Genomic DNA, 14325 nt, shown 5'->3' with positions numbered 1-14325 from the left:
CAGCATTTCCACCCACTAGATGCTCTTTTTGTGCCATACTCCAATTACTCCAAAACATATTCAGGAAGACTGAGATGTGAATGGATCAATAAGGACTAGTAAAGAGAGGTACATTAGAAAAACTTGCTATTTTAGCATCACCCTCTCTACAGAGAGGCTAAAACAGATCTAGAGCATATTTAGTTAGCAAGTCCCTGTGTCTTATCTCAGTAGGACCAAATAATTCATCCACACTTTAGAAAACTTCCATTCTTATCCTCAGCTATGAATACAGTGATAGGGTCACATGAATAGGTACAAAGAAACATAACAGAAAACACTAGCTGAAAAGACAGCTCCCCCCAGTAACCATAACAACAAATAAGCCAAATCTGTTTGTCTGAGGGATCTGCTTCTCTCTTTTTGGTAGTATCCTTTAACTTAAAACAGCTGCATTGGAGTCAAAGAACAAAGCTCGAGATAGTCACAAAAAATAAAGGATGTATTTTTCTCCAAAGATCAAAACCGTAACTAACATAAGACATTCATATTAGAGTATTAAGTTCAGTGTCCAGAAAAAAACTCATCTGCCATATAAAAAAAAGAAAAAGATACTTAAATTGCTTTACTGCTCAAGAATCTCTTTGCTCAAAACTGCTTAATTCTTCTCTCACCAAGTTTTGTCAGTAACTTGATTTTAACTACATTGTACAAACAACTTTTCTTCTCCACCCTCATCTTATCTAAAGCTCTTCTTTTGTTCTGGAGAGTTTTGTTGCATGCTCCTCTATAAATTTGCTCAAATGCTCTAAATCTCTGTCCCCGCCTTCAAATTTAATTGGGTTGTTCTTCTTGTCCTTTGGAGCGAAGTAGATGGTGGGGAATCCCTCCACTTTGTAGTGGTCATTCGTCACGTCGTTGGCAGTAGCATCCATCTTGGCTATAATCAGATTTTTCTCATTCTTGTATTTTTTGCCTAGCTCATTATACACTGGTTCTAGTTTCTTGCAGTGTCCACACCATGGGGCATAGAACTCTATGAGAACATCATTCTTTGGATCCATCACTATGGTATCAAAAGTTTTACCCACTACCACTTTCACAGGCCCTTTGTTATTTTTTGGCACTGGCTGGGACTTCACAATTGGCTTCAGTTTTCCTAGAAGGAAGCAAAACACACACAACACCGTTAGAATGTGGTAAGAGCAGCCCTTACAATCTCCTCTAAGAAAGGGCAGAGGTACATCCTCATCCTCCTGCCAGGTAAAGATCACTGCACTGGCAAATGAACTTGCCTCAGCATGAAACACAGGCTAGTTAACTAGTGACCTTTTGGCCCAATAACCTCATGAAATACAGGCAACAGATTTTTTTGCAATTCCTCCTAGAACCCTTCTCTTTTTATGGCTGTCCATTCACAAAGTAACCCATTATTTAATATAGTAGTCCCAAATATGAATGACCAGCTCACACTTTAAAGCCACAGGAACATTTTAGGCTCATAAAACAGACTCTGTTTACTAGAGCCATTGCCTCAGAAAACAACTCTTGGAAATGTAAACAATATAGCTTAGAGAGCCCTATTTTAGAAACTGTACCTTTTTTGAATGCCACCACAAACTGCCTGAGTACATCAGAGTCAAACTCCTCTGGCTCCATGGCATACTTCTTGCCACCTTCATCCAGAATGGCAGCGTTGACATCCTCTCCACTCTCAAGCAGGCCCAAATCCTTTATTTCAGAAGAATAATCTTCCTCATCAGAAACAGCAAACACGTATTCAGGGAAGTCTTTAGCCACTTCCAGGACTTTGCTTCTCCAGTACTGAGTAGCTGAAAAACCAGAACAGGACAGAATGGGTAATTTCTAGCTATTCAGTGCCTGCTTCCTCTCAAAGTGAAGGAAGGGTAATTAATTGTAGCAAACCCACCAACACGGTAGTCGAAACTGAAGTCCACAGAGTAGTAGACAACCACCAGAGGACGCTTGGAGTATCTCTTGGCATCGTTGGAAGGCTTGCGATGACCAACCAGAGGCAAAGCATGTTTTAGCACGTGCTCTTTAATCTCAGATCCATCTGTAGAGTCCTGTAAAGAAACAGTGACAAAAGTTCAAGCAAACAGATTTAAGCAGCATTTCTGCTGCACACTACTAAAAAAACAATATTGGGACACATGTATGTGAAAGAGGGAAGGATGTGTTATAAAATCAAGGCTGCCACCACATTTTCTTCAGACCTTTGAGCACTGAATATTGTACGGACAAATTACTATTTGAAAACACAACATCCGGACTAATTTCATAAAGTCCTGTTGAAAAAGAAATACAGTTTCAGTGGACAAACAGGGTGACTCAAATATCTAGTAGGAGTATTTCTAACAGGAAGATGCCAAATGATTGGAATTACAGAGAAAGAGAACCTTCAATCCCACACACAAACATTTTAGCTCTGGACCATCTACTCACTTTAAGATTCAGAACGTGCATCTTGGACTCGTGCTTTGACTGAAATTTTTCTGGCTGCATGACAACCAGTTTTCCTGGAGAAACTTTCAATAGTTTTGCAATCTCATTGCTGAAGGTGTGATGGAACTTATAATCTTCTCTCAAACCATTAGCTGAAAAATTAAGGTTAGGGTGAAGGAAAAGTTATTAGAAAGTGAACTTACAGACTGTAACTGAGATAACTGCACGGAAAAGCTCTTCCTGTTCTCCAAGTGACACAGAACAACTCGATCTTAGACAACACCTCTCATCAGGGGTGAGAAGCATGTGAATATACATGCAATTCCAGCAGCACTATTTGAATGCTGTTGAACAACCCATCCACTTGGCGAGTTATTGTACACACTCAAACACCTTGAACAGCTTCCAAAACACATGCAGCAAAACAGTTTTTCTTTTATCAATCTCTTACCTCTTGGCCTCTCCCCAAAGAGGTCAGCTAGCCAAACTATTTGCTTTGGGGCAGCCTGGGATACAGTTCTCTGTCTTGCCATGCTGAGGCAAACAAATGAGCTCCTAATCCAACTATGACAGCAGCCCCAGAATCAGACATAGACAGGTTGCCAGGAATGGTCTAACTAAACTGACTCAGAAGTGGATGAGGATCCTTTCCTCAGGCCTCTCATCCAAAATGAGTTTGGGGACAACTGACTCTGGGCTGCCAGATATGAAACTAGAGTAACAGACAGCAAACATACCCAGGCTTTAAGCCAAGAAACTGTGGTTTGTTCCTCAGGAAAGAATTTTCCCTCCTCTCTAGTCTACATGTTTTTGGTGACACAATTACCAAGCAGAGGTATATTCTGTGACCTGCTGACACCTTAGTTACAAAATCTGGTGTGAGCGTATTTTTTGAGTACAAGTAGAAGATCACCCTTCCTCCTACTACTTCTTCTCCTCTCCAACCCTCCCTACTATACTAGGAGCAGAAAATGATCTCTTCATGCCCAAAGCCCTAGGCAGAATCCCAACAAAACATATATTCCCATTAATATTTTAAAACACTCTTTACCTGCTTCCTGATAGAGCTGATAGGTTTTGTCATTCTCTCCACTAAAGACACCAATGATGATGACATCATCTCCATCCTTCAGAAATTCTTGAACCTGCTTGGTAGCCTGAATCTGTTTGGATGGAGGACCAGCCTGTTCAATCATGTAGTCGACAATACCTGTGAGAGAAACACGCCCCCGAAAAGTTGCTTAGGACATTTACTGAACTGAAAGATTTGGGCATTCCATCTATAACATTTAATGTCACACTTCCCATGAACACCTTTTCTCCTGTGCAGCCCTCCCACAATAACCTAAAGGTCAAATCAGCAAGACTTCAGTCCAAGGTTTTAAAGCTGTAGTTCTGAATATTCCCTTTCAGGTTGGTTTCAGAAGAAGTGACCAAGCACACAATCCATGAATATCAGTTGATCTTGCAAGTTTTTATGAAATTTTATGAAATTCCAGACCCTTCACTGTCTCCAGAACCTGTTATGAGCCAAAGTGCTACTTGAATAGTCTTAAGTCTTAATCAAAACTTAATATTGGGGTATTTTTGCCAGCCCTCAAGGCACATTCCAGTATAATTAAAACCTGCCCATTTACCCATACTGCCACTGCTTCACCGAGTGTATTTAATTTAATTGACATTGAAAGGAACTGATACTACCACCAAGTGTATTTAACTTACTTGATATTGAAAGGAGCTGACACTACCACCAAAAGATGTTATGAAGACTAAAGACAAATTTAAATATCCTGTGTAGGCATGAGAGCAGAATTTTTCAGTTGTCCCCAGTTAACTGCTGCTATGACATTAACAAGTCTGCAAGTCCAACAGATATGTAAAAATATTTTTCAGAGCACAAGAAAAAGCAGTTTTTCTTGTAAGCAAAGTTGCAGTACCGTATTTTTCCCGAGGACCGCTGTAGTCGTAAGGCTTGCCCTTGCGGAAGATTTTGAGGGTTGGGTAGCCAGTGACATCAAACTTCTTTGCAAGCTCCGTTTCAGCTGTGGCATCGACTTTAGCCAGGGGGATGGGAGGCGTGCGCCTGCTGAGCTCCTGGGCAGCCTTCTCATACTCTGGAGCAAGCCTCTTGCAGTGGCCACACCTAGGGAGGCAAAGCAGAGGGCACCTCTTACCAGCCACTAAGCCTGCCAGGTACCTCCTACACCTGGAGTGGAAGAGTTAAGTCTTCCAGCATGCAGAAATGAGATCATTGAATCTACAGAGGACACTTCAGCCAGGTCTCTGCAACCTGAAGCTGGCCTCACATTACTATAGGTAGCTTCATTTTTAAGCTAAGGACCAATTCCTTTTGGTTTTCAGTATCTCAGTGTGTTCCCAAATCAGTAAATATTGTCCAGTGAAGACCTGGACACCACCCCTTGCTGAGACACAGATCCAGTGTAGTCCACCAGTGATTTGCAAAGTGATCCCAGGTGCAGATTAGAACTGAGGTACACCAAGTGTGTTCAGGCCATCTGTGCTAGACAAATACAAGTGACTGCCTTTTTGCTTACCATGGAGCATAGAACTCCACCAGGATTATGTCAGCATCATTCACAACTTCGTCAAAATTATCCTGGGTCAATACCAGAGTAGCTTCGGGTGGAGGGGTCCAGTTGGGGTCAGAAACCTCCTTGACTTTGGCCACAATAGCTGAAATACAGTTCAATAACACAATTAGCAAGCATGCATTTTATCATACCAGTAGCATCTTTCAAATGCAAGAATTTGAAATCAGAGGGGAAGTATGGTGCTGGATCAATGCTTACACATCAAGCTTACACAAGAACACTTTCTCAATCAAGCTCTTTTATGCCTTATTTCCTTGTTGGCATTACCAAGAAGGTCCTCTCTTCACCCTATAGAGTGTCTTATGCAAAGCACAGATCTGTACTTTCCAGCACTGAATTCTATCTCAGACAGAAAATGTATTTTTTTCCCCTCTGACTAGAGCTGGACATATTAATTAAGCAAAATACAAGTGGGTTTCTATACAGCCAACATATATATATCAAATGTTCATTGGCTGATCCTTCAGGAAACATGAGACTGTCTTCTCTTCAAGTCGTATTTCTAGAAACCTTCTGTCAGTAACAGCACTACTCACTACCTGCAAAATTGTCCTCTGGCATGCAGCTTGTTGAGAGAACAGGGAAAATTTCAGCATTCATAGTATTACTTGTTTTAAGATAAATAACTTGAGATCAGGGTCCTTCCAAAGAGCCACATGTTAAGAAACAAGATCATAGATACTTTGTTTTCTTACAGGGAACTGCAAGGGACTGGTGCTTACCCTCTTCTGTCCGAGACCCATCGTAGTCAACAGCTTGGCCTTTTTTCAGGATTTTGATGGTTGGGTAGCCACTGACATCAAAACGACTCGACAGTGAAGTGGCAGCAGTAGCATCTATTTTGGCTACAGGAATAGGAGGGTCATTTTCCTTCAGAGTTTTGGCTATCTTCTCATACTCAGGAGCAAACTGCTTGCAGTGCCCACACCTGTCAGAGGAAGACACAAGCAGGTATGTAAATGCAGGACAGACACACAGAGGTGCTCTGCTGCTCTGCAATTCCAGGATGCCTTCTGACAGATGTCCACATCATCAGCACAGAAATGTTTGTCTTGCTACATGTTCAGATCATGGAGAGACGGAGAGCAACTGTAGCTAATGTACTGTATGTTCACATCAAAACCTTTATTTTTCTTAATTTTCATTCAATGTGGAATTATTGTCATATGCTTTATAAAACCACTGTTAAAATATTCAACAACTTCCTTTACAACAAAGTTTTGTTATGCTCACTCCTTCCTTCTTTCCTTCCTCCTCAACTTCAGCTTCTCCCTAACCAAGGTTCATCTTCTCTCCCCAGCACCCTAAATTGAAGTAAAGAGAAAATGAACCAGCAGTCAAGTTGGCCAAATGAAATCTCCCACCCACCATGATAACGCAGCATCTGCCCCCTCTCTGGCCACACCAGAACTCTCTGGGGAGAACAGAGGCTCCTGATGCAAAAACAGGCATTACCAAGGATACCAGCATAAATAATGCTAAATACAGCCTGACAAGCTAAAGGTGAAACCAGGAAAATGTAGGAAAACAGAAAGAAGTTTGTGGCAGATAGCCGTTGCTACTTAGCATCTCAGCTGGAAGGAGGGGGAGTAGAAAAATAGGAGAGGTGTTTAGTCACACATCCTTCTGCTCAGATAAACTGAACTTCATGTTTAGTTTTCATGTAGGCAAACTACAGCTGAAAAATTAATGCCTACAGCCAAGAAGAATAGGATTCTCTGTAAAAAGAATGGCACAAGTTAAAATGCAACTCCACCGCAAACAAGATCATATTTCCCCTCTATTCAGAGGCTGGAGAAGCACCAATGACTAAGTCATTTTTGTATCACTGAGCCACAATGGAAAGGTTCTGACTGCAACACTAACTCAGCAACTCTACTGAAAGTATCTTCTATCTTGTTTTCCCCCAGTAACCATCCTTAATGTTTTTGAACACAAGAATGCAAGAGAAGACACATCCTGGCCTAAATCCTTTGTCTTGATTACAGCAGGTAAGTCCATTATAGCTCCCGGGAGTGCTGCACACCCTGGGATGCCAGCAGAACTGCCATCATTAGGCAGACATATGAGGCACTGCTTAAACTGATAACACAAACAAGCTGTGTCCCTAACCACTCCACACGCTTCTGGCAAGGACAGAAATGGGAATTTGGAAAGGAAAACCTTCAGGGAATTCCCCTGCTAGGGAAGCCTTCATTACTCCATCTAGGTGAGCAAGTACACACGTTCTCAGTGGTCCACCACTGGCACAGGATGATAGCAGGCTGCAAGACCACACTGCACAACTTTTCTGGGCCTCACTTGCACCATTTCTGTTCCCTGACCAGGGACAGAATCCGGATTGTGCTCCCCTAGGCATGGGAACCCTCAGTATGACCCACATCTGTGGAACAGGAGCAGGCTGCTGGTTATTGCATGGTACAGGGGCGGGAATAAAGGTTCTTCCCCACCACCAGAACCATCTCTTATTCTGTACTATAGCAGAGTCCTGGGCATCTCCTGCAGGCAAGTTACTCCTTTGTCACCTTTAAAATGGCAACCCAAGGTCACTTTTTAGGAGCTTGCCCTGGCAGAGCAGCCCTGTGACCCTGCACCCGGGGGGGTGCCGCTGTGAACCCACCATGGTGCGTAGAACTCCAGCAGCACGGTGTCCTTGTCTGCAGTGAAGGTGTCAAAGTTGGCATCATTCAGGACTAACACACCATTCTCCTCTTTAACTACAGAATCATCGTCGTCTTCCTCATCTTCTTCATCGTCATCATCATCACCTTCATCGTCAGCTTCTTTTGTAACAGATTCTGGCAAGGTAAGAATATGACACACAGATTAGATTGTGTCAAGTTTAACATTAAAGTGAAGATGGATTTGGTATCTCCTGTGGCTAAGGAAAGTACCCACATGAATTTGTTTCTGCTGCACACACAGTGACAGCTATCTCACTTTGCAAAGAGCCCGGGCTCAGATGTTTGACCATTTCAATTTTGTCCACACTACACCAGCTAACAATATTCATATTTCAGTAAAGCATCAACAGGTATTTCACACCTCAGGGAGAACTAACAAAATGGACACAAGAAGAATTAAAGAATACAAATCTGCGCAACAGTTGCCACCAAGGTTTGATGGACATCTTGTTGAAATGTGGGCAGTGGGACATGTTTTGCTGGGCAAGAAGGACACAAAGATGACACCTGAACTTCAAACAGAACCCCTTCATCATGCAACAGAGTAGCCAACTTTAAGTTGGAAAACTTAGTGTCTTACACCAAAAAAGCAGGTGTTATCTGCTCCCAATGCTCCCCTTGTACCCCTGCTCAGGAGACCTGTAACACAATAGCTATGTGCTGCCTGTCTGAAGGTCTAATAAACAGATACACTTGCTATAAACCCAAAATTTACCATTTCACTACTATCAAGGTGGTTTGGAGGCAGCACTTCTAAACTGTGCTTCTTTCCTGACTGCTCCATCCACCTCTGCCATTCTTGCTTTCAGTTACAGAGATGTTCCAGGTCTGCTATTCACTGAGGAGCCTTTCCACTCACAGGAGCACCAATCACTCTGCTCTGGATCAGCACCAGGCTGCAGAGAGTGTAAAATCAAGGAACTAACTGCAGAAGTCCCATGGAAACTCATTCCTATGCACCTGGCAAATGCCAGGTACTCTTCCAAAAAAAACCCAAAAAACCACGGAGTGAAAGCTTCTTCTTTCAAAGAACTTTTGGGGAGGTCTTTGAATTAAGACCAAAACCACTGGTGCAGAACAGTCCTTTAAAGGAGAAAGCAATTTGTCAAATTAGCAAAGCAAAATTAGCATGCGAAAGCTGAAGCCAGCACATTTCTACTGGTTCCTTCTTTGTTGGCTTGGAATTTGAGATGATTTTTTCAATATCCGACCTTTCACATGTTCCTTTTAACTTTTTTTTTAAAAACAAAACTGCTATCTTTCAAGGAAACCAGACCTTCCTGAAGGACTTGAAAAGAATTTCAGTTACAGAACAACTAATGAAAATATCTCGTCCCAAATGAAAACTGTAAAACAATGAAGTTAAGTTCCTTTCAACCACTGGGAGTCCCAGGAATTGGATTAAAAAAAAAGGGGGGGGGGATTAGAGTTTCTTGTTTAAAATTATTTTCTTTTTAAATGGCTTTTGACTAAGGTGAGAGGAGCTACTGCAGAAGTATTCTGAAAATATTCTGATTTCATCAGGAAGTTGAAAGTCAAGAATGATAAATATGTACTATCCAGATATGGAAAAGCTAACAAAACAAAACCCACTTTTGTCAGACCAACAGCAGACATTAGGAACAACCTCACCATGGACAAAATTATGCCATTAAGTTGCGATAGCTAGTTTTATTTTAAAAGAAAATATGCAAAAAACAAGTCTATATGCTCTCAGGAAACAGTACGGGCTCTTGGAGAAAATATATTGATTTTAATTAGAGGTTGAATTTTACGTAGCATGAAAATAGTAAATTACTAAAGCTTCTGATGAAGGGAGAGATCACAGGAGATCATTTATCACACAACCCCAGTCAGCTGGATCAGGTTTCTTTAACAAGTGCTAGTGTTTCACCTGATCTGTGAGGCAGCTAAAAGCACTATTTGCAAGCAGACAATGCCTCCTGTGTTGCAGCTCTTGCTCACCCTTGAGTGAATGCACACCTCACATCCCTGCAGGGCTGCCCTGGTGGAACAGCTGGATGTCAGGGGCCTTCTGCAGGCAAAGCCTGTGCCTTAACAGGGGTGCCCAGCAGTTCTGAGGGCTCAGTTTCACCACAGGCTGCTCCTGGCTGGCCTGTGCCTGAATTCCCAGCCATTGCATTCCTGGCAAATTGCTTCAGATATGATTTTTCCTGACACAAAGGAATGCGAGCAAAACCAGCCGGCCAGTTCTGCTCCTGCACCCCAAACCACCCTGCGGGTTGTGACCCCTGTTCCTGCCCACTCCTCACCCCCAAGAGAGACAAAGAGCTCAGCAGTTACAGCGGCACCTGGTTTTTGGAAAGAACAAGGTATTCCCTGCAAAAACATCCAGCACCGGTGGAACATGTAACCATCTGATCCACCATCCCTCACTGAAATAATTTTCTATCTTTCCCTACAAGTGGCGGTACTGCCTGCCAAGGTGAAATTTCCCTGACAGTGACACGTTGTCATGGGCATTGCACACACCCCCTTCCTCCTCCTCCTCCCTGGAGATGGAGGCAGGACAATAGGCCTGGAACAGCAGGACTCCACCTTTTCCCAAGCGGCTTAAGGAGTGAGGGCGTAAAAAGAAAGTTACCCACACTCAGATATCGTTCCTAAAGAGTGCAGAGTTACTTTCTGCAGCTTCCACCTTCACCAGCAGGGCTATCACAGCTGCCTCTGCCATCCCTTTAAAGTTGGGACTGAAAGACTTTCAGGGACCCAACCACGACTTTTTTTTTCTCCCATAAAGAGCAAGAAACTTTCCTCTGCGTTAAAGATTCACAATTTTAAGAGAGCAGAATGAGTTTGTGACACCTGAAGTGGCAGAAGTAGCTAATAAATACTTGCATAAATCAGCTCATGAAAATAAAACAGCTGCCCCCAAACTGAAGTAACTTTGTTTCTTAAAGAGACTTGCAAAGCCAGTGGACAAACCAACAGCTGTGACAGCTGTGGCTAAAACCTGTCCTCTGGTAAAATATGGATAACCCCCTTACACTAAAAAAAAAAAAAAAAAGACAAAAAATTTTAAAAAACCCCAAAACAAAACAAAAAACTCCCCAAAACCCCCACAAAATCAATCCTCAAATTCCCACACATTACTACACAAGTCAAAAAACATGATCAAGAAGGTACTTTTTATAAGACTTGAAGAACACGATGCCGGCTGGCAGGCCTTCTTTAGGATGACAGCTACTCTGAAATTAATTCTTACAGTAACTTCACTGAATACTCAGCATTTATCAGAAATATAGCCTAGCAATATTTTCTTAAACAAAGCAAATCCTGTACAGAAAAGCTGCATCCAGACACCAATGACTTTGGGATGCTGCCTGAAAGTTTCCTTTTGAGCAGCACACTGTTCCCTAATAGGATGAGCTCAGTTTTCAGAAACTCAGAACTCATCATGTGTTGCTAGGATTTTTGAAAGATTTTCAATTAAATTTAATATCAGCCCCCTTCAATGTTTTCTGTGGTGGATCCTCTACATGATCCCTCCTTTCCGATCATCAGGATGCCAAGGGTGTAGTGGTCAGGATCCAGCCTAACCTCACTTCCCAGCATATTTACACCCCTGTCCTGCTCAAACCTCACTTCCCAAATCATGCAGTGCTGCAAGATAGGTTTGCTTGGAACTTTTCATCTCCCCAACAACCAAGTGCATAAGACCACTTCCTTGTTGCAAAGTAAATTTATTCCACTTCACCCAAGTCTGCATTCCAAGGGCAAAAATTAAAAATCCCCCACTATGTGCGTTTTTAAGGCAAAGGTTTTGTCAAGGCTAGTTCAGGATCTATATACAAATTCAAGGTACACAATAGAACCTGGGAAACGATTCAAAGCTGGGCAGTGGATTAGTGTTCAGCTCCACACAGCAGGAGACACTTCCATCCCTGCGTACCTTTGATGCCCAGAACTCCTATGATGAGAGGAGCAGCAAGCACGGGAAATGCTGATGAGAGCCAGGCCCACAAGAAGCCGAGCCGCTGCTGCCAGCCACAGGTTAACACTGTAACATCACAGGTGCCACTTCACCCTTTGAAGGTGGCAGGGGAAAGCAGCCCGAGGCTTTGTCACATGCTACAAAGAAACCACAACCACGTCCTAGCTAAAAGCAGAGAAAGAGGCATAAAAATTGTATTCCAGTTTACAACAGAAAAAAAGAAAAGAGCTCCACAGGAAGATTCTGTACCTCTGTATCCTTACTGCAGATGCCATATTTAAAACAAATCTCAATTTCAAACAAATCTCTTTACCCTCATCCTACAGACCATACAGTTACACAGATAGGGTAACTCATCTAAATGCACTTATGCAAGTTTTAGTGCCTGTTAGGCCAGCAAGAAGTTGCAGGACAGCAAGAAGTTGCAGGACATGAGTTCAGAAGGTCATCCATAATCCAGTCTCTCTAAAAGCCCTCTAATACTTAAAATGCAGCAGTGTTCACACAGGAAACATGAACGATGCATAATTTACCAAAATCCACATGAAAGAAACTTAAAACCGAAAAAAGAAACACCTTCAAATGCCTGCCTCCTACTATACTCATTAAGCCTCAGCAGCTTTGTTTCAGCTAATTTTGGAAAGGAGGAGACACACGTCAGTGAAATCCAAAGACGGTAGGAAGAAACATCAAGAAGATGGTAACAATGGGCCTTCCTTCTGTAAGGGGGGGAAAAAAAATCAGTTTGAAACACGAAGAATGCACAGAGTCCCTGAACAAAGGAGTAAGGAAAAGAGTGCTCGATCACAGAACCGTAGAATGCTAAGGGTTGGACGGGACTTGAAAAATCTCATAGTCCCAACTCCCCGGCCAGGGAAGGGACACCTCCCTCTTCTAGAGCACTGCTTGGTGGTCTTGAACACAGCCGGCACTGGGGTATCCACAGCCTCTCCGGCAACCTGTTCCACTCAGAGTAAAGCATTTCTTCCTCATATCGAACCTGAATTTCCCCTCTTTCAATCTGCACCCATTGTCTTATTACCACTACAACTTATTATTACTACTCCTTGTTTTATCACCACAGCTCCTGATGAAGAGTCCCTCCCCGCATAATGAAATCTGTCTGATGGGTGTAGGAATAAAGCAATCGCCAATTCCCAGGAGGTTCAGAAGCCGGGGATAGCCAACATGGCTAATGGTTAGCTGGCTGTTACCTCCGTGCTGGGAGCGGCGAGGCAGAGCCGCCCCACGGCGCACGACACACCAGCAGCGCCGGGACGAGCGGCTCGCACGGACCTCAGCGCCCCGCACAGCGGCCTGCGAGAGCGCCCCGGTCCCAGCGGCGCCCCGCCAGCCCAGGCTCCCCGCAGCGCCCAGCGCCGGGGCCGCGCCGCCGCCCCCCGCGGGGGAACCCGGCATGCGGTACCGGCCCGGCCCCTGCCCGCGCTCACCTCCGTCGCCATCCTCCTCTTGTGCGGCCGCGCCCCGCGCCAGGAGGGCGATCTGAGCCAGCCCCAGCAGCAGCACCAGCACCCACAACCCGCGCATCCTCATCCCGCCGCCACAGCCGCTCCCGGCCCGTCCGCTCCCTGCGCTGCGCTCCCGCCGCTCGCCCCGCCCCGCTGTACGCCGCGCCCGCTCATTGGCTGCCGCCTCAACACGTGCTTGGAGCTGTCGCCAATCAACAATCGTCACGAGGGCGGCCGGCGCGGGGTGCGCGGGTTTCGCGTGTTCCGCGGCGCCCCCGGGGACCCCCGGCGGCAGCGGCCGCGGCGCCGCGTCGAGACACGGGCGCCATCGGCCTGAGCGGCGGCGGGGAAGCAGCGGCGGCACCGCGCGCGGAAGCGCCCGGCCGCTCTGAGGTGCCGGCCCGCCATTGGCCGCCGCCGAGCCGCCAACCGCAGCCCGCCACGCGTGGAGCGCGCGGCCGCTCCGGGGGCGGGACGGGGCGGGAGCGCCCCGAGCGCGTGCAGCCACATCGCCCTTCGGGATTGGCGGGCCGGCGCCGGGGGGCGGAGCCAGCGGCCCGCGGCAGCCTGTGAGGGCACGCCGCGTGCGGCGGGGCGGGGCGAGATGAGGGCGGGCTGAGGGCAGCGCTGGGGCCTCCTAAATTCCCTCAGCGGGAGAGGGGGAGTCGCTACGGTGCTGCTGCGGGCGGGAAGGGTGCGATGGAGGCACCGCCTTTCGGTGCTCCCGCAGGGGGGATGTGGGGCAGTGAGCCCACCGGTAGCGCCGTGATTGCACGGGAAGGGGTCGCGGCGTAATGTCTGTCCATGGTTGTCCGAATGGTGTATATGGTGAACGCCTAAGATGCAACAAGACAGCGCTAAAACCTGGCCTTTGGTGCCAAAATTGCCAGTCCGTCCCCATGTTTGGGCTAATTACATAGGCTCATGGGATAATTATTTTCATTTTTATGAAACTTTTTACACTTAAATTGGAAGCTTATAAGCATAAAGAGCTGCTAAATTCAGTGTGCAGCTACATGATAAAAGAGTAGCAGTAGCTTATGATAAATGAATTATCTTCAAGATTTTGAAGTGCAAGCTTTAAATATAAACTCCACAATTTTAGAGGATTAAGACATTGCATTGCTATGAAAGGCTGCTGTTGCAACAGTTGCCATTTG

At 45.1% G+C, this 14325-nt stretch overlaps 1 protein-coding gene across 1 annotated transcript; it reads right to left on the bottom strand.

Moving 5' to 3' along the window:
* Window positions 1–460: 460 nt before the first annotated feature.
* Window positions 461–13306, bottom strand: PDIA4 (protein disulfide isomerase family A member 4). Its single transcript, XM_064704984.1, has 10 exons — window positions 13148–13306; window positions 7678–7855; window positions 5780–5985; window positions 5001–5139; window positions 4383–4588; window positions 3497–3655; window positions 2446–2597; window positions 1910–2066; window positions 1578–1811; window positions 461–1138 (listed from the first exon to the last, which is right to left on the bottom strand). Exons 1-10 carry the CDS (start codon window positions 13248–13250, stop codon window positions 723–725), a joined length of 1950 nt encoding a protein of 649 aa, XP_064561054.1. The 5' UTR covers window positions 13251–13306; the 3' UTR covers window positions 461–722.
* Window positions 13307–14325: the final 1019 nt, after the last annotated feature.

The sequence above is a fragment of the Zonotrichia leucophrys genome, chromosome 2 (genome assembly GCF_028769735.1).
Source record: "Zonotrichia leucophrys gambelii isolate GWCS_2022_RI chromosome 2, RI_Zleu_2.0, whole genome shotgun sequence".
Lineage (NCBI taxonomy): Eukaryota > Metazoa > Chordata > Aves > Passeriformes > Passerellidae > Zonotrichia > Zonotrichia leucophrys.
Note: the sequence above shows the minus strand (reverse complement) of the source record. Positions and strands in the feature narration are given on the sequence as shown.